General features: G+C 46.3%; 1 protein-coding gene across 2 annotated transcripts in view; it reads right to left on the bottom strand.

Annotated features, from left to right (window-relative positions):
- Positions 1-1554: 1554 nt before the first annotated feature.
- Trim31 (tripartite motif containing 31) overlaps positions 1555-26881 on the bottom strand; it is a 29304-nt gene continuing 3977 nt past the window's right edge. Inside the window, exons 2-11 of one of the 2 annotated variants that reach the window (XM_070024299.1) lie at positions 18815-18887; positions 16798-17279; positions 15893-15988; positions 14080-14310; positions 12856-12878; positions 12251-12366; positions 9100-9174; positions 8545-8586; positions 7757-7873; positions 1555-5055 (exon numbers count right to left, since the gene is read on the bottom strand). In XM_070024299.1, coding sequence (XP_069880400.1) covers positions 4529-5055; positions 7757-7873; positions 8545-8586; positions 9100-9174; positions 12251-12366; positions 12856-12878; positions 14080-14310; positions 15893-15988; positions 16798-17214 — 1644 coding nt within the window. In that variant the 5' untranslated portion in view covers positions 17215-17279; positions 18815-18887 and the 3' untranslated portion in view covers positions 1555-4528. Of the gene's footprint in view, positions 5056-7756; positions 7874-8544; positions 8587-9099; positions 9175-12250; positions 12367-12855; positions 12879-14079; positions 14311-15892; positions 15989-16797; positions 17435-18814; positions 18888-26881 lie in introns of those variants that run through there. The other variant, XM_070024298.1, reaches the window with a different exon arrangement.

The raw sequence follows: 26881 nt of genomic DNA, 5'->3' as shown, positions 1-26881 counted from the left end.
AGAGATGCTAAGGCCTGTCAATACAGAAGCTACCAGGAATGAGGGTATCTTAGATATCTAAGGATTCTCCCTTACACCCTGCTGAGGGAGCAGGACTCTACTCATAATTTGATTACAGACTTCTAGCTTCCGGAGCCATGAGAAAGTAACTTCTGTTGTTTTAACCTATTGGTCTATGTTAATTTGTTGTGATAGAACCAGGAAATGAACATAAAAGTTTAGAGTATGGGGTGGGCGGTGGAATACTATTAAAAGGTAATTATTAGTTATAACTATTCTATCATGTATTTTAAGAGACTTTTTATCTTTCATGATGGCTCTTGTATATGCTTGGGGTTGAAAGATTTGAGTTTTATTACATCTGAAACTCAGGAATATAAGGATAACGAATCAAGAGGTTGAAAGGAGTAATTGGGGGTAATGTAAACTGGAAAGCTCTGGAAACAAATTGGCATTGGTACTGTTATAACCATGTGGATGGGCAGAAAATACCCTTGATAAAGGAATTGAACCGGAAGTCCTTGATAAGGATTCAGTCCCCTCCTGACTAACCAGCCAGAACTCTGATGAGAGGCCAAGACAATCTCTTCTTCTTCTTCTTCTTCTTCTTCTTCTTCTTCTTCTTCTTCTTCTTCTTCTTCTTCTTCTTCTTCTTCTTCTTCTTCTTCTTCTTCTTCTTCTTCTTCTTCTTTTCTCCTCCTTCTCCTCCTTCTCCTCCTCCTTCTTCTCCTTCTTCTCCTTCTTCTCCTTCTTCTCCTTCTTCTTCTTCTTCTTCTCCTCCTTCTTCTCCTTCTCCTTCTTCTCCTTCTTCTCCTTCTTCTTCTTCTTTTCTTCTCCTCCTCCTCCTCCTCCTCCTCCTCCTCCCCCTCTTCCTCCTCCCCCTCTTCCTCCTCCCCCTCCTCCTCCTCCTCCCCCCTCTTCCTCCTCCCCCTCCTCCTCCTCCTCCCCCCTCTTCCTCCTCCTCCTTCTCCTCCTTCTACCCTCCCTCCTCCTCCCTCCCCCTTAAGCTTGAACTCTTGTTCAGCTTCCCCTCTTTACCACTGGAGCCATATCTCCACTTTTGGCTTTTTGATGGTTAATTGGAGATGAGATTCTCTCAGATCTCAGCTTCCTAAATAGCTTGGATTTCAGGTGTGAGCTACCAGTGCTAGTCCAGGATATAGTTTCAGTCTAGTCGGGTGTTAACACCCACTCTTTCTGGGGTCTGTGTTGACTATCTAGGGTTAGTTAGAATTTAGAACTCAGTGTAAGACAGTCCTGGGTTTGTACTGTTAGCAAGGAAGCTACTGTTCCGGGGAGGATTCTGAACAAACGTCAGGAGCAGGGTTGTTTGTTAGCCCAGGCCTGGGTGTCCCCAGCCCAAAGTTGTCCCTTTTGCCCGGAAGCCAAAGCTTCTTATGTAATCTGGGCGCCTCGCGGGCAACCGGGGGAACTGGACAGAGTAGCCTGGCCAGGGCTGACTGCGCGCTCCTGGAATCCGCGCTCCGGGGCGTTGGCGGCTCCCGCCCAGCACCTGGGCCCGCCCTCCGCGGGGAGACACGTGCCGGGCAACCCGCACTCACCCTGGCACTTCCCAGTCCCAACCAGAGAGCTGTGCAAGCTCAGGAACGCCCGCCCCGAGTCGTTCAACCCGCACCCAACCACTGGACAGAGCAGAAGAGGAAGGAACCCACAGAACCTTAAACTCCGATGGCGATCGATCGTGAATGTCTTGTTCTGCGCAGTCGTCTTGTCCTGTTGGCTCTGAGTTTAAAACTCTTTGTCCCTTTAAAATGTTTCAGGATCATCCAGAAAACAGGAAAGTCCTTTAACTTTATTCCTCAGAGGGCACCTCTAGACAAGATCTCTGTTGTGATGGCAGGGTGCTGGGGGGCAGGGTGCTGGGGGCCAAGGTGCTGCGGGGCAGGGTGCCTGTGGTCCTGGGGATGACTCTGGTTTCTGAGGATCTAGAAAAGGCCGATGGCTTTGTCTTTGCAATGGAAGGATTCCATTCACCCCTCTCCCTAGTCCAAGGTGAAACCTAGTTGTTAGGCAGAATCTAAAAAGCACCTCTGTATGGATTTGTCCGTTCTGAGTCAAATTCAATCACAAATATTGACCCTGAGAGACTGGGCTTTGAGGATGCCTCGTTGTAGAAACTCCCCTTCCCTCCCGTTAGGTTTTTTGTTCATCTCTAGGGGCATTACTAGTGTTTGAACTCAGGCAGTTCACTTTTGCTAGGCGGGTACTCTACCACATACACCACGTTCCCAGCCCTTTTTTGCTTTGGTTATTTTTCACACGGGGTCTCACTTTTTGCCCTGCTTTTTGCCCAAGACTGGGATATCAAGAGACTCATACCTACTGATGTCTTCCATACATTTGAATTTTGAATTATAACAGGCTCAAGTAGTTCATGCTTGTAAATTGAGCTGCTTAGGAAGCTGAAGTCTGAAGATTGCTGTACAAAGCCAGTCCAAGAGATTATATCCACTTAACTAGCAAAAAAGGTGGACTGGAGGTATGGCTCAGGTGGTAGAGCACCAGCCATGAGCAAAAAAAAGCATGGACACTAGGCCCTGAATTCAAGCCCCCAATACCAGCACCTAAAAAAAAAAAAAAACAAAAAAAAAAAACAACAAAACCCAAAACAACAACAACAAAATTAAATTAGAATTAACTTGTTTAAACCAAGCTCTGAAAAAGATTGTTATTGTGTTTGGTTTAGGTATACTTTTAGTTTGTATGTTCCCCTTTTCTTATTTTCCCCCAGCAGTTTTTTTATAGTATATATTAATTGTATAAAGGCTCCAGACATTTTTTTCTTGAAGAGACTGTTTCTTTGCCTTATGAGATTTTTCAGATTGCATCTCCATGGAATTGTCAAAATAATTCTGATAGATCAAGATATGACAGGTTTTAGAATGCTTAATTTTGGATCTTTGTGATCAAACCAAAGAAATAAATTTTATTATGAAGGAGAATACAACATAAGGTTTTTTTAAAAAAATCAGTTTTCCTATTTAAATCTAGAATCGTGTGTTTATTTCCCCTTTTTGTGTCATAGTCATAAGATAAAATTAATTTTTAGGTTGAAAATCTAGTTCTGGTAACACTAACATAATTCATTATTTGCCTTGCCCTACCATGTATGTATATACATAAACCTAATCAATTCAGAATGACACTATTTTGATTCCTACTGATATAACTAAAAAGTTAAGATTTATTTGTTATTTGTTTTGCTCCTTAGGACACACCCTGCTAAAATTGTAACAAAATTGCTGCATTTTAAAATTACCTTTAGTGTCTTTTTTTTTTCCAACACCGGATCTGAAATTTTGCTCATTGTGTGGTGCTCTGCCACTTAGGTCATGCCTCCAAGCCCTTCTCCCCTTTGTGTGAAAGGGTTTAACTATGTTGCTGGGGCTAGTCTCAAACTTATAGACTAAAGTGGTCCTCCTGCCTCAGCTTTACAAATGGCTGGAACTACAGGCCCACAGCACCATGCTAGTTAATCACTTAAAATAATTTCTCCCTGTTGAGTAAGCTACCAACTACACAGATTAATTTTGTCCCATTTAAATTGTTTTACAATGCTGTAAAAAATCTACATGATATCAAAGTCAAATATACAAAAAGAATCTATTTAGAAAAGACTAATTTCCAGCCGGGCGCTGGTGGCTCACGCCTGTAATCCTAGCTACTCAGGAGGCTGAGATCTGAGGATCGCGGTTCAAAGCCAGCCCGGGCAGGAGAGACTGTGAGACTCCTATCTCCAATAAACCATCAGGAAGTGGCGCTGTAGCTCAAGTGGTAGAGCACTCGCCTTGAGCTGAAGAGCTGAGGGACAGCACCCAGGCCCAGGGTTCAAGCCCCATGGCCGACCAAAAAAAAAAAAAAAAAAGAAAAAAGAAAAGACTAATTTCCATTCCTTCTACCTAGTTTTACCTCTCCCTAATAGGAACTTTTTGCTAGGCTTTGGTTGTCTTTCTACTTAAAAAGAGAACTATAAGCAACTGTATGTTTGAATGCCTCTTTTTCCTATGTAAAATGCAGCATAATCATAGATTGCTAGTATCATTTGTAAAGTAGCATTGGGGCAATCCTGGCTGAGTCTGAAAGGAAAAAGCACCCTAGTTTTCAGATCTCAGGAAAGCATGAGGTCCCAATGGGTCAAGGCATGTTCAAAGCCATAGGGACTACAGAAAACAATGCAGAGAGGAAAACGGCATCCAAGATCAGCAGTCCAGCCTTGCACCTGAGTCTCAACCAGGATGCTTTCTCAGCAAGGCTTTTCCAACGTTACCTGTTGATGGTCCTGTCTTGTCCTGTTACAAACAGTGCTGTAATGAATGGCCCTGAGCATAGTCTTCTCAGATATTTGAGCCTTTCTTTTCGATCCAGGCATATTAGTGGGGGATGGGGAGACGACTTATAAATGGGGTCAGAACATCAAGCCTGCATCCGTGTCATCTTCAGAAGGGCCTCGGGAAGTCTAGCTTCAATCCTACAACTGTGGCACATCCAAAAGTGAGGGGGTCAGACCCTAGGGACTCAGGGTGACCTGGGTGCCTGGTAACAGGAGCCGGAAAAAAGGAAAGATCGGCCCGGGAAAGGAGGCTTGGAAGGTGTAAATGTGATTGTTGTTGGTGGCATCATAGAAGATGATCTTCCCGTCGTTGTAATCCACAAGGACACCCAATTTCCTTGGACAGACTGGCAGATCCTTGCGGGTACAATTCTCCATGAGCGCTTGGCACGTTGAGCCAAAGATGCGCAGAGCCCAGAAGCCCAACAAAGGTTCCAGACGCAAGTGGCCCCTCCGTGGTACCAGTTCCGAGGCCACGCCCACCACAGAGGCCCCACCCCTGGGCCCTTGGATTTCCACCTCCCAGGCCTGGCGGCCCATGGAAAAACCTGGTAAACCCAGAACACAGCGGAAAGGATAGAAGCATTTGGGATTCGTGGGCTCAGCTGAATCACTCTGGGGGATAAAGTCTAGTGTCACTGTCTTTAGATCCAGAGACAGGCTGAGGTCTGGATGAGCAGTGTCAGCGTCCAGGGTCACAGCAACTGTGGAAAGATGAGGGGAAAGATGGACAGCTTGAAATCAAGCTATCCTGACCCTAATTTTCCAGCTCTTTTACACATTTGGAGGGAGGCTTTCTCAGTCAAATATAGCTCAAGCCCCCAGGGAAGTTCGAGTTCCTGTCCCCTCCTTAAAGTTAATCCCAAGTTTCACCATATTCTGTTTCGTGGTTCCATCGGGGAGCACCCCACTAATCATGGTGGTAGTCTTTCATTCTTTTGTTGTTGTTGTTGGTGGTGGTCATGGGGCCTGCACTCTGAGTTTGGGCACTGTCCCTCAGCTCTTGAGCTCAAGGCTAGAGCTCTATCACTTGAGCCACAGTGCCACTTCTAGCTTTTTCTGCTTATGTGGTGCTGAGGAATCAAACACAGGGACGCATGCATGCAAGGCAAGCACTCTACCACTAAGCTACCTTTCCAGCCTCATGGTGGTATCATTTCAAAGATGAAATCACCTCTTCCCTGTTTACAAGGTTTGGTGCTAATTTGAGAAATCAAGGGTCTGTCTTGCTGAGCTGCTGTAACTTTCTAATGTGAAATCCCCTCAAACTCAAGAATGAGGGGTGAGATACAGGAGGAGGGATATCCAAGAACGTCTCTCCTCATCCTCCCATTTTTATTAGATTTAGACAGGGAGTCACAACTGATCAAGACTGGAAGAATTCCAGGTCATGGGCACAAAATTTAGGAATGTGGACCTCATTTTATCTCCTGATTTGTTATCTAATCTCAATGTTTGCTGCAATATTAGGTTTTTGTTTGTTTTTGTTGGTTGTGGGACTTGAACTCTGGGCCTGGGTGCTGTCCCTCAGCTCTTCAGCTCAAGGCTAGTGCTCTACTACTTGAGCCACAGTGCCATTTCCGGTTTTCTGGTGGTTAATTGGAGATTAAAAAGTCTCATGGACTTTCCTGCCTGGCCTGGCTTTGAACCACGATTCTCTGATCTCAGCCTCCTGAGTAGCTACCATTACAGGTGTGAGCCACGAGTGCCCAGCTGCAGTATTAGTTTTTTCTTTGATGGATATGGGAGTTTGGAAGAGATAAGAGGAGAGAATGTGGGAATGTGGGCAAGTGTCACAATGGTCTGGTTCCTGGGGATGGATTAGAGTCATAGGCAAGCTTTACTTTGGCCCTCATGCACAGCTGAAATGCTGCTTGGGTAAACAATTGTTTAAAATGGCGTTACTGGGCACCAGTGGCTCACGCCTGTAATCCTAGCTACTCAGGAGGCTGAGATCTGAGGACCGTGGTTCAAAGGTAGCCTGGGCAAGAAAGTCTGCAAGACTCTTTTTTTTTTTTTTTTTTTTTTTTTTGTCGGTCGTGGGGCTTGAACTCTGGGCCTGGGCACTGTCCCTCAGCTCTTCAGCTGAAGGCGAGTGCTCTATCACTTGAGCTACAGCGCCACTTACGGTTTTCTGGTGGTTTATTGGAGATAGGAGCCTCATGGTGTCTCCTGCCCGGGCTGGTTTTGAACTGCGTTCCTCAGATCTCAGCCTCCTGAGTAGCTAGGATTACAGGCGTGAGCCACCAGTGCCCGGCTTTCTGCAAGACTCTTATCTCCAATTAGCCACCAGAAAACCAGAGGTGGCACTGTGGCTCAAGGGGTAGAGTGCTTGCCTTGAGCTGAAGAGCTGGGGAACAGCGCCCAGGCCCAAAGTTCAAGCCCCAAGGCTGACAAAAAGAATTTTTTTTAAAAAATGGGGTTGAACTGGGAGGAGTGACATTGTCCAAAAAATGTATACTCATTATGACTTAGGTAATTCAAACCACTCTGTACATGACCTTTATTATAACAATAAATTAAAAAAAAATAAGTTGATGCTGGACACAGGTGGCCCACACCCGTCATACTAGCTACTCAGGAGGCCGAAATTTGAGGATGGAGGTTCAAAGCCAGCCCTGGCAAGAAAGTCCAGGAGATTCATCTCTTAATTAGTCACCAAAAGGCTGCAAGTGGAATGGAGCTGTGGCTCAAGCGGTAGAGCACTAGCCTTAAGAGAAAAAGCTAAAGGACAGTTTTCATGCCCTGAGTTCAAGCCCCAGTGCCGGCACAAAGAAAAGAAAAAGAAAAAAAGCCAGTGTCCGGGTTCTGAGTTCAAACCCAAGTACTGACACCAACAAAAGTGGAGGGCGGTAGGGAGAGAGAGGGTTGGTTAAGAGAAACCAGAGAGAGACAGTTGTAGAGATAGCTCTTTTTTTTTTTTTTTTGGTTGTTGTTGTTCGTGGGGCTTGAACTCTGGGCCTGGGCGCTGTCCCTCAGCTCTTCAGTTCAAGGCGAGCGCTCTACCACTTGAGCTACAGCGCCACTTCCGGTTTTCTGGTGATTTATTGTAGATAGGAGTCTCACGGTCTTTCCTGCCCGGTCTGGCTTTGAACCGCGATCCTCAGATCTCAGCCTCCTGAGTAGCTAGTATTACAGGCGTGAGCCACCAGCGCCCGGCTGTAGAGATAGCTTTTATCCACTAGGGGGAGCCCTAGCCAAAGCAACAAGAAGCAGCCAAAAAAGAAGGTGCACCAGAGGCCAGGGGTGGTCCTATTCCTTTGATTTTGCTCAACTACTTCATTCCTTCACCACCATGACCACCATCCCATCTCCACGATCAGTAGCTCTGGCCTCTCCCCGAGGCCCCACTCACTTGACCCCACTCTGCTTAACCCGGGACACTGGACAGCTTCAGTCACTCACTCAAGGCTGAGCGTGGGTCTTCAATCCGCCCCGACCCGGTGTTCTCAGAGTTGATTCGGTCTCGAGGAACCTCGACATAAGAAGCCCTGCTTCGTGCTTGGAGTAAAACGGAAGTGACTGTCCCAGCAAGGGAGGCCCCGGGGAGGGAGGGGCATGCCATGGTGCCCGTTGAGGAGTTTAGTTGTTCATTGTATTGAGGGAAAAGGAAAAGAGAAACGAGAGGTCAGTGGGCGGAGCCAACAAGAAGCCCCGACCCTGCAGCTCGCAGTGCTGCTGGAACTGAGGCCAACCGAGGAGGACCATGCCCTGGGGAACCGATCCCGGGTTTCCGCCCCCAAAATGAAAGTAAAAATGGCTCCCCAAAGACTATGCGGACGAAAAAGTCAGAGGAGAGACCAGATTTAATGTTAGCAGAGCTAACAATTTCAAGCTCCCCTGAGGAAGGGAGAGAAATGCCCTGGCTGGTACCTCAGGGGACCCTTTGATGCTGTTGGGGGCCAGAAGTGGGCGGTGCCTCACCGACTGCGCAGGCGCTGGCATGGGGGCGGAGATTAGGTCTGCGAGGGGGGCGTTTCCTTACAGTGTCTTTAAATTCGCCCCCTTGTGCTCTACCTTCTTCCCTTTCCATTCTGACTGGCCAGGGAGCGTGAGGAGACTTGCACATTAGGGAGTTATTTCTGCAATGTAATCTCTACTTTTCCTAGTACATTCTTGACTTCTTGGGATAGAGCATTTGTCACTCTAAGGTCCCCACAGGAAGACTGCAGTGGGCAGGGCAGGACTCCTACCTGGGGAGGGCAATTCTGGATTGTTTTTCTCTAACATGTTCCCTAGGAAATGGAGAGAGAAAACAAATTTATTACCAGAACGTTGCAAAGTTAAAACAGCCAGCCAGGCACCAGTGACCCTGGCACATGTGGAGGTTGGGATTTGATTGTCAGCACCATAAAACCAAACAGCTGGATGGCAGTAGCTCATACCTGTAATCCTAGCTACTCAGGAGACTGAGATCTGAAGATCGCAGTTCAAAGCCAGCCTGGGTAGGAAAGTCCATGAGAGTCCTATTTCCAATTAACCAACAGAACACTGGAAATAGTGCTGTGGCTCACAGTTGTAGAGCACTAGCCTTGAGCCAAAAAGCTCAAGGACAGTACCCAGTCCCCAAGTTCAAGCCTCACAACCAACCTACATAAATAAATAAATAAAACGTATCTGTATAAACCTGTTCTCAGCTGACTGGCTTGCTCTGCACCCATATGGGGACTTCTTGTAGAGAAAGAATCCTTCCCTTTGCATTCCCACTTCCCCCGCACAACAAGAAGCAGCTGCCAGTCCCCACTTACAGCTCTTCTTGTCCTTTTCATCCAGGCTTTTGAGGAATCTGGCTTCATCTTTCTTCTTTTCAGTCTGTAGGTTTTCTATGGGGTAGAGAACAGAAGGACATGGAGAGACTTCGGACAGATTAAGCAGGGAGGCAATTTGGAGCACAAACTGGAAAGCTTATCTGAAAAAATAACTAGAACCAAAAAAGGATAGGGGGTATAGTTCAAGAGGTATGAGTTCAAACACCAGTACTTCTCCCACCAAATTTGTGTGTGTGTGTGTGTGTGCACTCGCGCATGCACGTGCACATGTATGTCTGCATCTGGGCTCAGTGGCTAACATCTGTTGTCCTAGCTTACCCAAGAGGCTGAAGCAGGAATATCATTTAAGCCCACCACATCAAGCCCAGCCTGGGTAACATAGTGAGATACCACTGAAGAAAAGTATTGCTTATATTTTACATTCCATTTGCATACTACATCTTGTGGAACCCTCAAATGCTGCCTATTTGAATTAGAACCATGTCTCAGTGCTTGATGGCACATACAGTTAGCAGGTACATACATCTAGCCCTGTACACACCACCCAGCAGACAAAACCAACAAGATCCCCAAAATGCCACGACAAGAGGTACACGGCGCTTGCTGTGGAGCTGCCTTGCAGGAGCAGGGTGCAGTAAGAGTGGCGGGGGGAGCTTGTCCCACATTCTGGTGCTTGGAGGGCAATTCCACCCTTCTCTCCATGAGAGAGTGTTTAAGGGGAAAAGGAATCAAGCTCCTGATGGGCAGCCCTTTCCTCCCAGAGCAAACACAGCACTCCTGCTGCTGATAGGCAGGGGCCAGAGACTCCTCTGGGCAGTGAAAGGCTGGGCCTAGAACTGAGGACTCTTAAGAAAAGGCCCACCTAGCAGACCCAAGCTCTGATCTTGATGGCAGCCACTGTGCAGTAGGTGAGGCACCTCCCACTTCCTGCCCCCGGTGACATAAAAGGGGCCTCCAAGGAGCCAGACAGCATCATTTTCTCCCTTTCTTCAAGAGCACTTGGCCTTGTTAGCTCTGCTGGCAATACATCTTTCTTCTATTTGACTTCTGTCCATGTGGTTTTTTGCATTACTTTCTTTGGGGGTAACTTTCTACCTAGGTTACATTTTTTCCTTCGAGGACAATGGTTCCTGCCTGGCCTAGGTTTCTTGTGAGAATGCTAGCCTGAGTTCCTTGTGGTCTCTGTGCCAAGCACCAGCTGCAGGAGGACACAGAGGGAGAATGGTGGGCAGCTCCCCCTGAGAGCTAATAGCTCAGCTATGGAGAAGAGCCAGGAGAGACACAGTGACCTTCATGTGAGGGATCAGCCGAATGACAGCCAGAAGAAACTGTCTGGGAGCACCACATCTATGAGGCCCTTGATACACTTTGAAGTCCAGGCATTCTCACACCCAAGTTTCCAAGCCCAGCCATCCCCGAACGTGGAGCAGTGAGCTTCAGCAGAGGGAACCATGGAGATTGGACCCATGGTGTAAGTAGACTCCTTGTCACTTCTCCATTCCCTCATTCCTTGGCCCAGGTGGGAGTTGGGGACTCTGTGGGGTGCGGGTAGGGGGGTGTATGAGTGTGTGACAGGCAGATGGACAATCAGGCACATAGAGAGAGGGACAGAGAGAAACAAAGATAGAGAAAGATATAGAGGAACACACACACACACACACACACACACACAGAATAGAGAAGATGATAGAGCATGTCTACCTCCCAAATCTGCAGGGATATCCTTCTCTAAAACTCTAACACAGAAACCAAATGTTTTAGACCTGAGTGTCTGTCAGGTTGCTTGTTTGTTGCAGTTATATGTGATGGGCTGGAAGCATTGGGAAACGCAGAGCAGTTATTGCCAGAAAGCAAAGCTTAAACATAAGCAAAGTTGGCAGGATCAAAATGCTGTTCTGGGAAAGGGGTATGGGACTCCTGGGATCTTTCTAGAAAGAAGACTCTACTCAGCTGTCTGCTCCTAGCTTAGTACAGGATAAGAAGCAGTAAAAGAAGTCCTCACAGGCAGGCACTGGTGGCTCATGCCTATAATCCTAGCTACTCAGGAAGCTGATATCTGAGGATCAGGGTTCAAAGCCACCCTGAGCAGGAAAGTCCATGAGACTCTTTTTTATCTTTAATAAACTACTCAGAAAAAGCCAGAAGTGGCTCTGTGGCTCAAGTGGTAGAGCACTAGCCTTGAGCAAAAAAAGATCAGAGACAGTACCCAGGACCTGAGTTCAAGCCCCAGGACCAACACAGAAAGAAAGAAAGAAAGAGAGAAAGAGAGAAAGAGAGAAAGAGAGAGAGAGAGAGAGAGAGAGAGAGAGAGAGAGAGAGAGAGAGAGAGAGAGAGAGAGAGAGAGAGAGAGAAAGAGAGAAAGAGAGAAAGAAAAAAGAAAAAAGAAAGGAAGGAAAGAAAGAGAAAGAAAAGAGAGAAAAGAAAAAGTCTTCACACATGCCAGCTCGGCTTCCCAACTGCAAACCTAGACAAGTTTGAAAACTATCTGACAGAACATCTATGCCCCTGTCTATCCAGCTGTGATCTGCGATCTGGTTAGTTTCTATTTCCTGGAAAGGAGGTAGAAATATTTCCTTCAAAACATCATCAGCTTCCAATGGATATTTCTCTTCTTATGTAGCCAGGAAGAGCCCCTTGCCAGACATTAAATACCCTCTCTGCTTTAGTGTCTCAGGAAGGTAGCACTTGTCTTTTTTTTTTTTTTGCCAGTCCTGGGGCTTGAACTCAGGGCCTGGGCTCTGTCCCTGAGCTTCTGTTGCTCAAGGCTAGCACTCTACCACTTAAGCTACAGCATCACTTCTGGCTTTCTCTGTTTATGTGGTACTGAGGAATGGAACATTGTCCCTTTTGTGTCCCCCAGACAAATAAACACCAGATTGCTGATAGCCACTGCACTGGGAAGAGCGCCCTCTTGAGGAAGAAGGAAGTTCAGGTTCCCTCCATGGCTATGCCAAGAAAGCAAAGGCAGACAACAGAGCAAAAAGATAGCAGAGTGTTGCTAGACAAGCTGGCATTTGAAGGATCCAGTGATGATTGCCAGCACCCAGGAGTTACAGGTCACCTGGGGTGATGGGGACATAATCCTCTAGAACAGTTGGCAAATCAGGGCACTGGCAGCCTTTTCCTTACCTTTGAATTTTCTCAAGTTCTCTGTGATGACATTGTGACTGGATTTTGCTTCGTTGAATTTTTTCTCCAGCCCCTCAGGAACTGGGGTTGGGTTGAGAAATTGAAATACGTTGCTCCTATAAATACATAGCTGAGCTGGGTGGTTAGATCGTAGGATGGGGAGGGAGGCACACAGGGATGGAAGACTGTCTGGGGAGGGAATGAGCTGAGGGTGGGGAGGCCAGGCCAGGGACATGGGGCCAGAATGAATTTGGGAATGAACTTGAGGGAATGTGGAAGTGGACTTGACTGCAGAGAGAAGAGAAGGGAAAGAGGGGAACAGAGAGAGATTGAGTGAGCAAGGGTGCTAGGCCCTACCAAAACGAGCAAGGGACATGTAGGAAGTGCCAGGAAATAGACTGTGTGCTGAAGAGCCAGAAAGCCAGAGAAAACAGCTTTCTTCGCCCACCAACCCTTATGCTCAAGTGTCTACCTGAAGCATCAACAGTTGGCTGCAGAGTGTATGGGTATTCATGGCAGAGGAGGTGGGGTGTGTTTGGATTTCTGTTGAGTGCTAGGAACATGAGTGACTCAGGAAGCACTAGGCTCTGGGTGTTCTACCATACCTGGACAGGAGAGTTTTGATGTCCTGGAAGAGAAACAGATAGCACAGCCTTAGCCTCTGAATAGAGCATGGGAACCAAGGAGGCGGTTTGGACCCTCCTGGAAGTAGAGCATGAACATCTCAGAGTCTCTCCCTCCCTCCCCCCACCACTACTTGGAGGGCTGCTCCAAGAAGCTCTTGATAGACCAGTACACAGGACTATGATAACACCTCAAGAAGAACCAAAAAGTGAGGTTCCAAAGATGAATTTTGTGCCAGGTGCTGGTGGCTCATGCCTGTAATCCTAGCTACTCAGGAGGCTGAGACCTGAGGATCATGGCTCAAAGCCAGCCCAGGCAGGAAAGTCCGTGAGACTCTGATCTCCAGTTAACCACCAGAAAACCAGAAGTGGCACTGTAGTTCAAGTGGTAGAGGGCTTGCCTTGAGCTGAAGAGCTGAGGGAAAGCACCCAGGCCCAGAGTTCAAGCTCCATGACGGACAAAAAAAAAAAAAAAAAAAAAAAAGATGAATTGTGTCTCTGAGACTGAGTCAGGACTTGCAAGCGGATCAGAGCAATACAATGGCTTTGCATGAGTTCCTTCCTTCCTTCCTTCCTTCCTTCCTTCCTTCCTTCCTTCCTTCCTTCCTTCCTTTCTCTCCTTTCTTTTCCTTCCTCCCTTTCTCTCTCTTTTATTTCCTTCCTTCCCTTCTTTCCTGTGATGGCAACTGGGGCTTGAAGTCAGGGCCTCATACATGCTAGGCTGATATGTTACCATTTGAGCCATACCTCCAGCTCCACTTTTTGCTGGTTCATTAGTTAAGTCTCAAGGGATTTTTCTCCCCTGGCTGGCTTCAAATCATGATTCTCCAGCTCTCTCATCTTTCTGAGTAGTAGAATTATACACATGAATCACTGGCTTTACCTGTATCTTTTTCATCTTTTTATTGTGGCCACTAAAAAAAAAAGTGGAAGTCCACACGTGACTGAAATGTATTTCTAAATTACATATGTGGTTCCGATTATATTTCTAGATGTCACATGTGACTCACATATTTCTACATCACACATTGGACCTCAGTATAATTCTAAATCGTATGTGGGGCTCATATCTTCTTGCTCACAGACTAGAGGTGGGCGCAAGAGTCTCAGCAATCAGTCAGTCAGCTGGTCCATGTGCATGCCTGAGACGGGGACCCGGGGAGGATGCACTGTTACCTCTGGGTAGTGCTGCTCCAAGAAACTCACCTCCAGCAGCTGTCTGGGCTGCATTTGCTGCTTGTTTTTCAGGGACTTGATGAGCTTCTCAAGCGAGTTCAGCTGTGCCTGGGTAGAAATGGAATAGAACTTCTTCCCCTTGGCTCCTTCCATCTCTAGCCAGTGAAGCCTGGTCATGAAGAAATTCTCTTCCTTTTCTAGGCCCTGCCGCAGGAATCTGAAATGTTGCTTGATCCTTTGCTTCTCCAGCCTCACCTGGCTCTGGCACAAGGGGAAGAATGTGGAGATGAGAGGGTGGCGGCCTCCCAGGTCCTCCCAGCTGACCTTCAAGTAGGGAGTGTTTCAACTCTATTCTGACTTCCAATGCAGACACAGCAAGCTGCTGCAGACTCTCGGGACGGGGGGGGGGGGGGGGGGGGGGGGAGGGGGGGGCGGGGGCACCAACTGTGAAGGCATTCCCCACGTTCTCAGGTTTAGATTGAATTAGGTGGGCTTTTTTTTTCTCTGTTTTGTTCGGTCATGGGGCTTGAATACTGGGCTTGGGCACTGTTCCTCAGCTCTTCAGCTCAAGGCTAGTGCTCTACCACTTGAGCCACAGCACCACTTCTGGTGCTGGTGGTTTATTGGAGATAAGAGTCTCACAGACTTTCCTGCCTGGGCTGGCTTTGAATTGCAATCCTCAGAGCTCAGCCTCCTGAGTAGCTAGGATTACAAGTGTGAGCCACTGGTGCCTGGCTTGAATTACGTTTTATCACTTTACCTTCAAGGATCTAAGTGTCTAAAATTCACATTTCCTGAGGCTTTTTGGTTTATTTACCACTTGCTCTTACATAGATTTTTTTTTTCCCTTGGACACACCAAACACAAAACAAAACAAAACAGGTGAAAGTAGAGGGTGGCATTTCCAAATGGAGAATCAATCTCTCCAGTGAAGATCTGGGAGAGGCCGAGCATGGTACACTCTGTGTGTGTGTGTGTGTGTGTGTGTGTGTGTGTGTGTAGATCTGGGAGGGGCAGAGCATGGTACACTGTGTGTGTGTGTGTGTGTGTGTGTGTGTGTGTGTGTGTGACTATGGCTTGAACTCAAGGCCTTTTGTTCCTGTGTGGCTTTTTTACTTATGGCTTAATGCTCTACACTTTAGTCACAGCTCTACTTTCAGCTTTTTGCTGGTTAATTGGAGATAAGTGTCACGGTCTTTCCTGCTTGGGCCAGCTTCAAAATGCAATCCTCAGATCTCAGCCTCTCAGGTGGCTAGGATTACAGGCATCAGCCATAGACGTCTAGCTCCAGAACTTGCTTTTAAAACTAGCATTTCCTATTCTAAGACCAGTGTGGGTTTCCTTATACCGCCTGGGCACGGCTGGAGACAACAAGGTGGGGTGAGGAGGTACTCAGGCAGGTTAAGTGGTGCAGTCAGCAAAAGCCTGTTTGCATCTGGCCCCGATGCCCCCTTGTGGGTTCCCCCATGTCCCCAGTGTGTCCTCCCTGTACCCCACCCTGCTCTGTACTACCTTCTTTGTCATAGATGCTTCTTGAGAGGGATTACTATATATATATATATTTTTTTTAATTGGTTGTGGGCATGAACTCTGGGCCTGGGCACTGTCCTTCAGCTCAAGGCTAGCGCTCTACCACTTGAGCCACAGCGCCACTTCTGGCTTTTCCTGCTTACGTGATGCCAAGGAATCGAACCCAGGGCCTCATGCATGCAAGACAAGCACTCTACCACTGAGCCACTTTCCTAGCCCCATAGATGCTTTTCGGAGGGTCAGTGTAAAAGGGATTTTTGAAGCTTGGATGGTACAGTTTCTGAGCACCATAAGAAATAAAGTTCTTTCTTACCAGGAAGACATCATTTTTCTGTTCACCTTTTATCTTCTCTAGTATTATTTCCTTCTCCTTTTGCAGCAAGACTTCCAACTTTGATTGAATCTGCCCCTGGAGGGGAGAGGGAGAGCCATTTGGGCAGGCTGTACCAGGCACTACTCTACCTCCTAAAACCCACCCAAGTCCCTCAGAGGAGCAGGGGAGACTCTCCTGGGTAGGATGAGTGCTGAGGAGTGGGACAGGAGAAATCTAGAACTTTTAATGATCTAAAAGAAAAGATTTGCTACTCATGACTCATTCTGTTACTAATTCATTTGGATGGCGTTTGGGGATTAACCAAGAATTCCCACAACCTTTTCCCTGTCTGTCAACAGATAGGTTTTGTTCATCCACTTCCTTCTTCCTTTTTTCTTCCTCTCAGAAGCTAAGGACCAGTGGCTAGTACATGCTAGACAAGCTTGCACTCTACCACTGGGCTACATCCCCAGCCCCCCTGATCCAGTTTGTTAGGTGAGGCAAAGGATATAGCTTATAGCTCAGGGGTGGAACATTTGCATAGCATGTGCCAGGACCTAGACTTGATCCACTGAATGGTGAGGATGGCTGGTTGAAGGTGATAAAGTGATTCTTCAATGGTCATATTTAAACTTAAGAGCCTGAACTTGGAATCCAAACCATCTGATTCAAAATTCAAATCTGGACCATTCTCCCTCATGCCTTGATTGCAAAAGGGCAATATTTCCCAGATGCCTTGATCCCACTGTACCTGACTGCGGACTGCTCACTCAAGTGCAAAGGAGTTGGGCAACAAATTCAAACCAAACTGTCACCTGGAGTAGGCAACAGTTCCAAACCCCTTCTGAATCCTCCTCTGATAGAGGGCAGGAAGATGGGGTAGAGAAAGGGCCCCACATGCCTACCTGATAATGCTGGGCAGCTTCTTCTATCAAGCTGGGATTATGGGATCGGTGGTCCCTGGAGTCCCGGCACACAACGCAGAGGAATTCCCCATCTTGCTCACAGAAGTAATGGATCTTTTCTCCATGCTTTGGACATCTCATCTCTCTCTCTTCTGGTTGGATCTCAGAGGGATCAATAGCTTGGATTTTCTCCACTAGGTTTACCACCAGCCAGTTGGGCCTGATTGTGCTCCTCTGCACAAACTTCTGGCACAGGGGACATTTGAGAAGCTCATCTGATGAGCTTCCAACCTGAGAGATGCATCTGAGGCAGAAAGTGTGTCCGCAGTCAATGGTGACAGGCTCCTGAAGGGTGTCCATGCAGATTGAGCAGATCACTTCATCCTGGAGATTGCTGGTGAGCTGCTGACTGGCCATGATGATCCTCTGGTGTACAGAGGTTCTCAAGTGTACAGTCTCAAAACCTGTGGTTGACAGTGGATCTAGGAAAAGAGGAGGTGGAGGTCAGAGAGTCTACCAAAAAGAGGGATCAGGAAGGAAAGAAACAAAGATAGCATGGGAGGGGAAGCAAATGAATGGTTAAAAAAATAAAAATTCAAAAGTAGAAAATATAAAAAAGAGAAAAAAAACGCAGACAATCCTATCTTAGTACCTCTTGAGAGTAAATGGATATTGTGATTGAATGTATGCTGCTTATAAATTAGGGCAAGGTGTCCTGAACTTTGGACTCACAAAGGTACGTTTATAAGGCAGTTGATTGAGCCCAGAAAAACCAGGACACCAAAGTCCACTGACAGGGACTTTGTGTCTGCATAGGTAGGGAGTGGAAGGAGTGACTGGAAGCTCTTGAAAGGCTTTTCTGTTGCCTTTTTCCTTCCCCACAGCTCCTATAGTCCTCTGTCCTCTGCTGAGCTCCCTTGCATGTCTTCAGTATTTCCATCTGTGCTAATTCCTTGCTTTGTTTGGCTTCTGTGTGCATCTTCCTTCTGTGTTTCTCTCATCCTTGACTTCCCTTGTTGAGAACTTTATTTTGTTTTCTTTGCCAGTACTGTGGTTTGAACATAGGGCCTTGGGTTGCAGGGATTGCTTGCTCAACTGGTGCTCTATTGCTTGAACCATGCCTCCAGCCTGGCTTTGTGTGTGTGTGTGTGTGTGTGTGTGTGTGTGTGTGTGTGTGTGCATATGCCAGTACTGGGACTTGAACATAGGGTCTGGGCAGTGTCCCTTAGATATTTTTTCTCAAAGGCTTAGAGCTCTACCACTTGAGCCACACAGCTCCACTGCTTCTTGCTTTTTAGTGGTTAATTGGAGATAAGAGTCTTGGGGACTTTCCCGGCCAGGCTGGATTTGAACCATGATCCTTAGATGTCAGCCTCCTCCAACCCAGCTTTTTGCTCATTAATTGGAAATGGAGTCTCTTTTCTGCATAGGCTGGGTTAGGATTACAGAGTTAGGATTACAGATGTGAGCCACCAGCTCCTGCAGATTATGGTGTTTGTTCTGACTGTAACAATATTCACCAGTACCACCGAAACTCTCTCTATGCCTCAACACATTCACATCTAACCCTTTCTCCTCCCTGTTGTCTCAAGAGAAGACTGATTCCTCCCTCCCCATCCCTTGGTTTCAGCCTCCACTCTTCCCCTCTCCTCTCTCCAGCATGGCCACCATCCTCACCAAGAAGCACAATTAATTCTTTTTGTTGTTGTTGTTGTTATCCTTGCAATCCTGGGGCTTGAACTCAGGGCATTGGCCCTGTCTCTGAGCACTCTACCACTCGATCCACAACTAATCTTCCAACTTTTTGGTAATAATCGGAGATAAGAATCGCAGGGACCTTCCTGCCCAGTGGGTTTCCAACTGAGATCTTCAGAACTCAGTTTCCTGAGTAGCTAGGATTACAGGCATTAACCACCCGTGCCTGACACATATTTTTCTCCGGTCTTAATCTTAAATCACACAGGGATATTGAGTAGTTTTATGACTATAGCCAGAGCAATTCTACATTCTGCTTTACCTGAAACAGTTTCTTGGCTTTATCTTTGTCCTGGTGTAAATATTAATGGCACAATCTTCATTTTTGAAGGTGTCTGTGGTGATATAATTTACATGGTTATATTAATTATGGCAACTATTGGAAACCAAACAGTTTTTTTGTGTTTGTTGTTGTTTTTCTTTTCCTTCCTTCCTTCCTTCTCTCCCTCTCTCCCTCTCTCCCTTTCTCCCTCTCTCTCTCTCTCTCTCTCTCTCTCTCTCTCTCTCTCTCTCTCTCTCTCTCTCTCTCTCTCTTCCTTCCTTTCTTTTTTTGTCAGTTGTGGGGCCTGAATTCTGTGCCTGGTGCTGTCCTCAGTTCTTCGACTCAAGGCTAGTGCTCTACCACTTGAGCCATAGCACCACTTCTGGCTTTTTCTGCTTATGTGAAGAATCGAACCCAGGGCCTCATGCATGCAAGGCAAGCACTCTACCACTGATCCACCTTCCCAGCCTCCCTTTTCCTTCCTTCCTTCCTTCCTTCCTTCCTTCCTTCCTTCCTTCCTTCCTTCCTTCCTTCCTTCCCCTTCCTTCCTTCCTTCCTTCTCCTTCCTTCCTCCTTTCCTTTCCCCCTCCCTCCCTCCCTCCCTCCTTCCCTCCTTCCTTCCTTCCTTCCTTTCCTTTCCTTTACCAGTCCTGGGGCTTGATCTCAGGGCCTGGGCACTGTCCCTGAGGCTAACACTTCTACTTCAGACACTTCTGGCTTAAAAAAAAAAAAAAAATGGCAATACGAGTTTCACAGACTTTCCTGCCCCAGCTGGCTTTGAACAACAATTCTCAGATCTCAGCTTCCTGAGTAGTTAGGATTACAGTAATGAGTAATCTAGGAGAAGAAAACACCTGGCTCTCCAAAGGTATTCTATTCTCTTAGAATTCTCCTTGTTATCATCCATTAAATTGAGTGGATATTTGAGATGTATAGTAGGTTCAGTAGTATGAAACCAAAAATGTTCCAATTAACAAGAGCTGAGGTCTTGAAAGAAAAATGATATTGTGCATATTACTTCATATTACATATGACTTCCAAGCACAGAGTTTATGAAAAGTGGCTATAATTCCAGGCATGGTAGCACATGTCTGCAATCCCACCTGCTTAGGAGGGAGGGAGAATGAAATCTTAAGTTTTCCCCAGGCAGAAGCTGTAGACTGTACCTATTAAAACAGTGAAGAGAAACTAAATGCCCAAAAGGGCTGAGGGTGTGGCTCAAATACTAGAGCATTCATGCAATTGCCCTGACTTTTAAAGCCTAGTACCACCAATAAAACAGAATCCAAACTAAAAAAAAGATGAATCATACAACATAATTATGGAGATAAAAAAATAAAACAAGATATGTGAGACATAAGTAGTAAGGCTAGGGTGGCCAAAACAGACTGGAGAAGGTATTAAATGGGCATCAACTTAGAGATGATTATCAGCAAATATAGAGTTGTTACTGCTGGTTGGTGGAATTATGAATCCTTTCTTATATAGGTTTCTGTATTTTCCATATATATATATATATATATATATATATATATTTCAGCTACATACCTGCTTTTTTTTTTTGTAGGTCATGAGATTTGAACTCAGGGTTTAGGCTCTGTCCCTGAGCTTTTTTGCTCAAGGCTAGTACCACTTTGAGCCACAGATTCACTTCTGGATTTTTTGGGGTTTTTGTCTTGTTTTGGTTTTTGTCAGTTGTGGGGTCTGAACTCTGGGCCTGGGTGCTGTCCCTCTGCTCTTCAGCTCAAGGCTAGCACTGTTTACCACTTGAGCCACAGCGCCACTTCCAGCTTTTTCTGCTTATGTGGTGCAGAGGAATCAAACCCATGGCTTCATGCATGCAAGGCAAGCACTCTACCACTGAGCCACCTTCCTAGCCCTGCGGTTTTTTTTTGTTATAGTTGTTCTTTTTGGGGGTTTTAGTAATTAATTGGAGACAATAGTCTTGGGGACTCTCCTGCCCTGGCTGGCTTCAAACTGCAATTCTCAGGTCTCAGCCACCTGAGTAGCTAGGAAGGTGTGAGCTACCAACACCCAGCCATACTTGTTTTTAAAATTAGAAAAAGTTGAAAAAAAATATTGTTTTGTTTTTAGAAGTAGCTCTGTTGGTAGAGTGCTAGCCAGTGAGTAAAATTATCAAGTACCAAGTTCAAGTCCCAGTCTCAGACCTTAAAACAAAACAAAATGTGCAGTTGGCCTCCATTTTCTACAGAATGAAGTCTGAATTCCTCCTCCAAAGGCTTTCTCCACTTCCATCTACCCTATCTTCAATTCCTCAAGACTGTCTTTTCCAGTCAAAATGATACTTTGTGACCTAGATTAGCCAAGAAGGTTTGTCAGATTCAATAAACAAAAGCACAGGACACTCAGTTAAATATGAATTCCAGATACATAATAAATAATGTAACACCTCAGACAGAAAGTTACATGAAATTCAAGTTTAGTTGAGCATCTTGTTCTCTGATAACCTACACAAGTAATCTTCCTTCTCTCTTGGCTGGAATAGACATAATCATTCAGTTCAACCTGAGGGCAGGGAGCAGGGTGGGAAAAGACAACCTGCCAATCAATTCCTCTATTGGAATAAGATAGTATACTTTTGGGAGGAGTCTTGGTTTAAAGGGCTCTTTCTTGATCTTGGCTCATCACTTTTTTGTAGTGGGAAATGTAGCTCATATTTGACTAGCATGTGCAAGGCCCTGAGTTCAGAAAAAGAAAAGAAACAATGCATTTTTGGTCAAAGGACTCTAATCTAGGAGTCAGGTAAATAGGTGAATTTCTCCCCAGAAGAGAAAGTCTAGTTTAATTTTACATTAAAGTTTTCTGACAAATGGATCAAGAAAATGCAGTATATATACATACAATGGAATTTTACTCATCTATGATATTGTACCATTCATAAAGAAATGAAAAGACTTGAAAAATCATATCACGTAAGACAGACCCAGAGAAAGGTTGCATGGATTCCCTCATTTGTGATAGCTAGAATGTGCTTATATATCTAGAAATACACAGACACAGGATTAACTGAAATATAGCAGAGTCTATGGAGAGCTCAAATAGACTTTGACCTAGGTCAAAGCCCAAGAAAATCAACATGGGGAAATGTATACATCTAAGGGAGGGGGTGGGGCCATGGGAGAGGGGAAGATGAATGAAGTGGGAAAGGGGAGGAGAATGCAGCCAAGAATTCATTGTATATGCCACAAGTCTAAGAAAAGGGAAGGAGTAGCTCAAAGGGAATGATACTGATGAAGATGCGTTGTGTTCATGAACTGCTTTGTTATATGGTATCTCCTTTGTACAACTACTTAGAGATACTTTTAAAAATAAATGAAAAAATTCTGCCACCTTCATTTAAGTATAATGTTCTTATTTTTATTTGGACAGTATTATTTTTATAATTTTCTTTTACAGTCTAACTGAATCAGTATGATCCAGAGTTCAAGGCTAGCCTGAGATGCTTAATAACAGGCTGTCTCATAACAAAAAACAAACCAAACTAAAAATACAAACACTATGTCTAATAACTCTCTGGTCTATTGCCGTATTTCCTCTATATTTCAATTGTTTGTTTTTCTTTATACTGAGACAAGACCTGGTTTAGTAGTCTAGGCTGGTCTACAACTTCTGATTTCCTAATCAGCCTCCTGGGTGCCGAGATTAGAGACATGTTCTACGAAGCTGAACTAGCTTTATAATTTTTATCCACTCTGCCTTTGAAAACAATTCTTTAATGGAACTTGTCAGTTGAGAAGGAATAAACTGTACTTTCTCCTATCATAGTAAATAAACCTGAAAAAACAATTCCTGTTAAGGAATGGGAACACAGCCTTGGCGATTTTAAGGTTCCCCGGAAAGGAAACAGCCACATGGTTCAGGCAGAAAAAGTTTATTGGGCGGGTGGGTGGGTGGGGAGCAAACTTCAGGCCAGCAAGAGATGAATGCATGTGGAGACAGAGGAGAAGGAAGAAAAGAGAGAGAGAGGGACTCATGTTGAGCTGTATTATATAGGGAACGGTGGGAGGCAGGACCAGAGCAGATGTGGGAGTGATCTCAGAGCCTGGGGAACTGTCTGAGGGAGGCATGGCTAGGGAGGTTAAGGAAATGACCTCAGCAGATGAGGAAGTGATCTCAGAGCCCGGGATCCTTTGCTGACTCACAGTCAGGTGATTGACAGTCAGGTGATCACTGGTTTCTGGCAGATAAAGAGGAAGCGGGGATGGGTTGTACTCCCAGGCAGACCAAACATTGATAGAGTATTCAGATTTCAGCTTCCCGAGTAGCTAGGATTACAGGCAGGAGCCACCGGTACCCAACACTATCTACTTTTTAAATATCAGAATAATTTTGATTGAATTTATGTAGAAATAGATTAAGAATATTTTCCCCTGGTGAATAATTACGTAGGACTAATCATGGATGACAGTGGGTCTTAAACATGTAATTTTCCACAACTGGGGGATGGAAGGATTTATTGCTGTTAGGTAAATTAAATTGGCAGCTGAAGAGAGCAGCATGTGGTATTCAGGGAAAGGTTTATTTGTAGGCCACCTCTGATCAAGCACACAGAGCAGGAAAAAAAGGGCTGAACCACAGTCTGGCCACAGCTTATCAAGGCCAGGGGCAGGAGGTGTGGCCACACCAGATGTGGATGTGACCTCAGGGGAGGAGGTAACTGCCTCCAAGTGTGCCAGTTACCTAGGTGATGCAGGTAGTGGGCGGAGACTCAACCAGGAGGAGGGAGGAGTCTGCTCCGCCTTCCTAGGGTAGACCTTACAGTCCAGCCTTTAAAGGACCTCTCAGGCTACTTCCTGCTGACAAGGGGCGTCCACATTAGGGGTAAAAGGTGGAATTGTGGTCCTCCGCAAGAGAAGGCAGCAAGCAGCAGTGTCCCTTGGTAGATGCAGTCCTTGAGTGAAGTATGTAAGAAGTCTCCTGAAGCAGAGGCTTGGTAGGCCCAAGAGGGGAACAGGTGAACCTTGAAGTCAGTGTTGATACAAAAATGGCAAGAGGGGCTGGGAAGGTGGCTCAGTGGCTTGCCTTGCATGCATGAGGCCCTGGGTTCGATTCCTCAGCACCACATAAGCAAAAAGAAAAAAGCCGGAAGTGGCGCTGTGGCTCAAGTGGTAGAGCGCTAGCCTTGAGCTGAAGAGCTGAGAGACAGCACCCAGGCCCAGAGTTCAGGCCCCATGATCGGACCCCCCCCCCAAAAAAAAACCCTATCCAAGTGACGGCACCATATATGTTAGGTAAATTAAATTGGCAGCAGAAGAAAGAGAGCAGCACGTGGTATTCAGGCAAGGGAGAGGTTTATTTGTAGGCCACCTCTGGTCAAGTTGGAAGCCGGACCACGACTTATCAAGGTCAGGGGGCGGGAGAAAGTGTAGCCACACCGCATGCAGACGTAACCTCATGGAGGAGTGGGGGAGGTGACGGACTCCTGTTACCTAGGAGTCGCTGGTACTGGGCGGAGACGTAATCGAGAGGAGGGAGGAGTCTGCTCCGCCTTCCCAGCCTGTTCTTACACTCTCCGCTGTCCAGTGGTTACTGTGCCTCATTCTTATCCTGCTCGGATGGTGACTTTAGTTGTACTTTAGTCTCTGAAGTCAGGTGAGTTAGATCAGTGCGGGGCCAAGGTGTTCCTGGAAGCCATTTCTACACAGAGACAGCTGGCAATAGCCTGATTAGGTACCAGAGTGGTAATGCACCACATCTTAGTAAACACAGACCACATAAGCCCCTTTTACCTAGATCTCCAAATGCCAATGACTGAGAGAAACAATGACAGAGGGAAGAGACAATGGAAAGAGAGTGCAATCCTGACTAAAGTCAAAAGGTATTTGGGACTGGAGTAGTAAAACTGTGTGTGTGTGTGTGTGTGTGTGTGTGTGTGTGTATGTGTGTGTGTTGGGCACTGATGGCTCATACCTGTCTGTAATCCTATCTACTGTAATCCTAGCTGAGAGCTGAAGATCACAGTTCAAAGCTAGCCCTGGCAGGAAAGTGGTGCTGTGGCTCAAGTGATAGAACATTAGCCTTGAGCTGAAGAGCTCAGGACAGCACCCAGGCCCAGAGTTCAAGCCCCACAACCACTACCACCACCACCAACATATGTGGTTTTGCAAACCTTATCACATATGGGGCCATGGGAACAATCTGCTTGGGTGCATGCCGGTGCCTGGAGTAAAGCCGGTGGGAAAGCGTTGGAGCTCATGGTAGATTAGATATTCCTTTTCACAGCTATGGCCATAGAGTGGCCTCCACCTCAAGCTGCCTCTCACTCTGGGCCTCACCACCATCTTGCTCAGCATTTGCTCACACCTTGTGAAAGTTTCTCTCTGCCTCCGTGAACTTGGAATAGAGGTCATCATCTCCTCTGTCACAAGGAAGTGCCTTTGGGCTGGGAAGGTGGCCCTGTGGTAGAGTGCTTGCCTTGCATGCATGAGGCCCTGGGTTTGATTCCTCAGCACCACATAAGCAAAAAGCCGGAAGTGGCCCTGTGGCTCAAGTGGTAGAGCGCTAGCCTTGAGCTGAAGAGCTGAGGGACAGCGCCCAGGCCCAGAGTTCAGGCCCCACAACCGGACCCAAAAAAAAAAAAAAAAAACAAGGAAGTGCCTTATCTTTTCCTTGAAATAGGTGCGGCTAGTTCAATATTCCAGTAAGTAGGACAATCACCCACATTCCACTCAGGGCATAGATTCATCCTGTTCTACTCCCACACTAGCCACACACTGGCCTATCAACCTGTGCGCCTCTCAGAGGAATTCTTTATCATCTCCGTGTATAACTAATTTCCTCAAGCTATTCTAGTTGTTGTTCTTGTTGTTGTTGTGTGTAAATATAGGGGCTTGAACTCAGGGCCTTCTGCTTGCCTGGTACTCTCACTTGGCTTTTTAGATCGGGGGCTGGTGCTCTATCACTTAGTAGGTGCCCACACCCCTACTTTCAGTTTTTCTGTTGGTGGTGGTGGTTGTGGGACTTGAACTCAGGATCTGGGTGCTGTCCCTGAGCCACTTTGTGCTCAAGGCTAGAGCTCTCTCACTTGAGCCACAGCTTCCAGTTTTTGAGTGGTTAATTGGAGATAAGAGTCTCAGAGGGCTGGGCGCTGGTGGCTCACGCCTGTAATACTAGCTACTCAGAGCGCTGAGATCTGAGGATCACAGTTCAAAGCCAGCCCAGGCAGGAAAGTCTAGGAGACTTTTATCTCCAATAAACCACCAGAAAACTGGAAGTGGCACAGTGGCTTAAGTGGTAGAGCACTAGCCTTGAGCTGCAGAGCTGAGGGACAGCGCCCAGGCCCAGAGTTCAAGTCCCACGACCGGGGGAAAAATAAAGTCTCACAGGCTGGCTTCAAACTGTGATCCTCAGAGCTCAGCCTCCTGAGTAGCTAGGATTACACAGGCATGAGCCACTGGCACCTGGTCACTTCCAGCTTTTTAGTGATTAATTGGAGATAAGAGTCTCACAAACTTTACTGCCCAGGCTGGCTGGATTTAAATCAAGATTCTCGGATTTCAGCCTCATGAGTAGCTATGATTATAGGTGTAACCTACCAGCTACACTGCAGTTTTTAAGGGGCCCTAGTGATTGGTCATGGCAGTAGCCAACTATCTTTCAGAAGCTTCCTGGGAGATAGCGCCACCTATTGTTCATTGATATAGAAAAACCTTCCTAGGACTGAGGAATGACCATCTCATTGCCTGTTGTGGACAGTGGCAGATAACCCATGTAAGAATAATTTAGTAAGTACATTGAATCAAGGATCTTAATGGCTTTGGGCCCAGAGAGATTCCAGCAGCTGTGTAGGGTTAACCTCAGAAAAAAAGGTCAGAGTGGTGATCAGAACTTGTGGATCAGAACTTGGGTCCTCTGCCTTTGAAGTTCCAGTAGCTACACCTGATAACCCTAACGTGCAATGGGTCTCCTTTTATGGGTGGTCAGGAAAATGAGGAGACAAAAGCTAGCAGGGAGAGAATTTGAAGAAGAGGACTGATAATGACTTAAGGTTTCAGAGTCTTCGCCTTTGGGCATGTGAACTGAGTGACATCATTGAGATTTTAGTTT

This window comes from Dipodomys merriami, unplaced genomic scaffold (assembly GCF_024711535.1).
Source record: "Dipodomys merriami isolate MVZ:Mamm:240054 unplaced genomic scaffold, mDipMer1.0.p SCAF_16, whole genome shotgun sequence".
NCBI classification, from domain to species: Eukaryota; Metazoa; Chordata; class Mammalia; order Rodentia; family Heteromyidae; genus Dipodomys; species Dipodomys merriami.
Note: the sequence above shows the minus strand (reverse complement) of the source record. Positions and strands in the feature narration are given on the sequence as shown.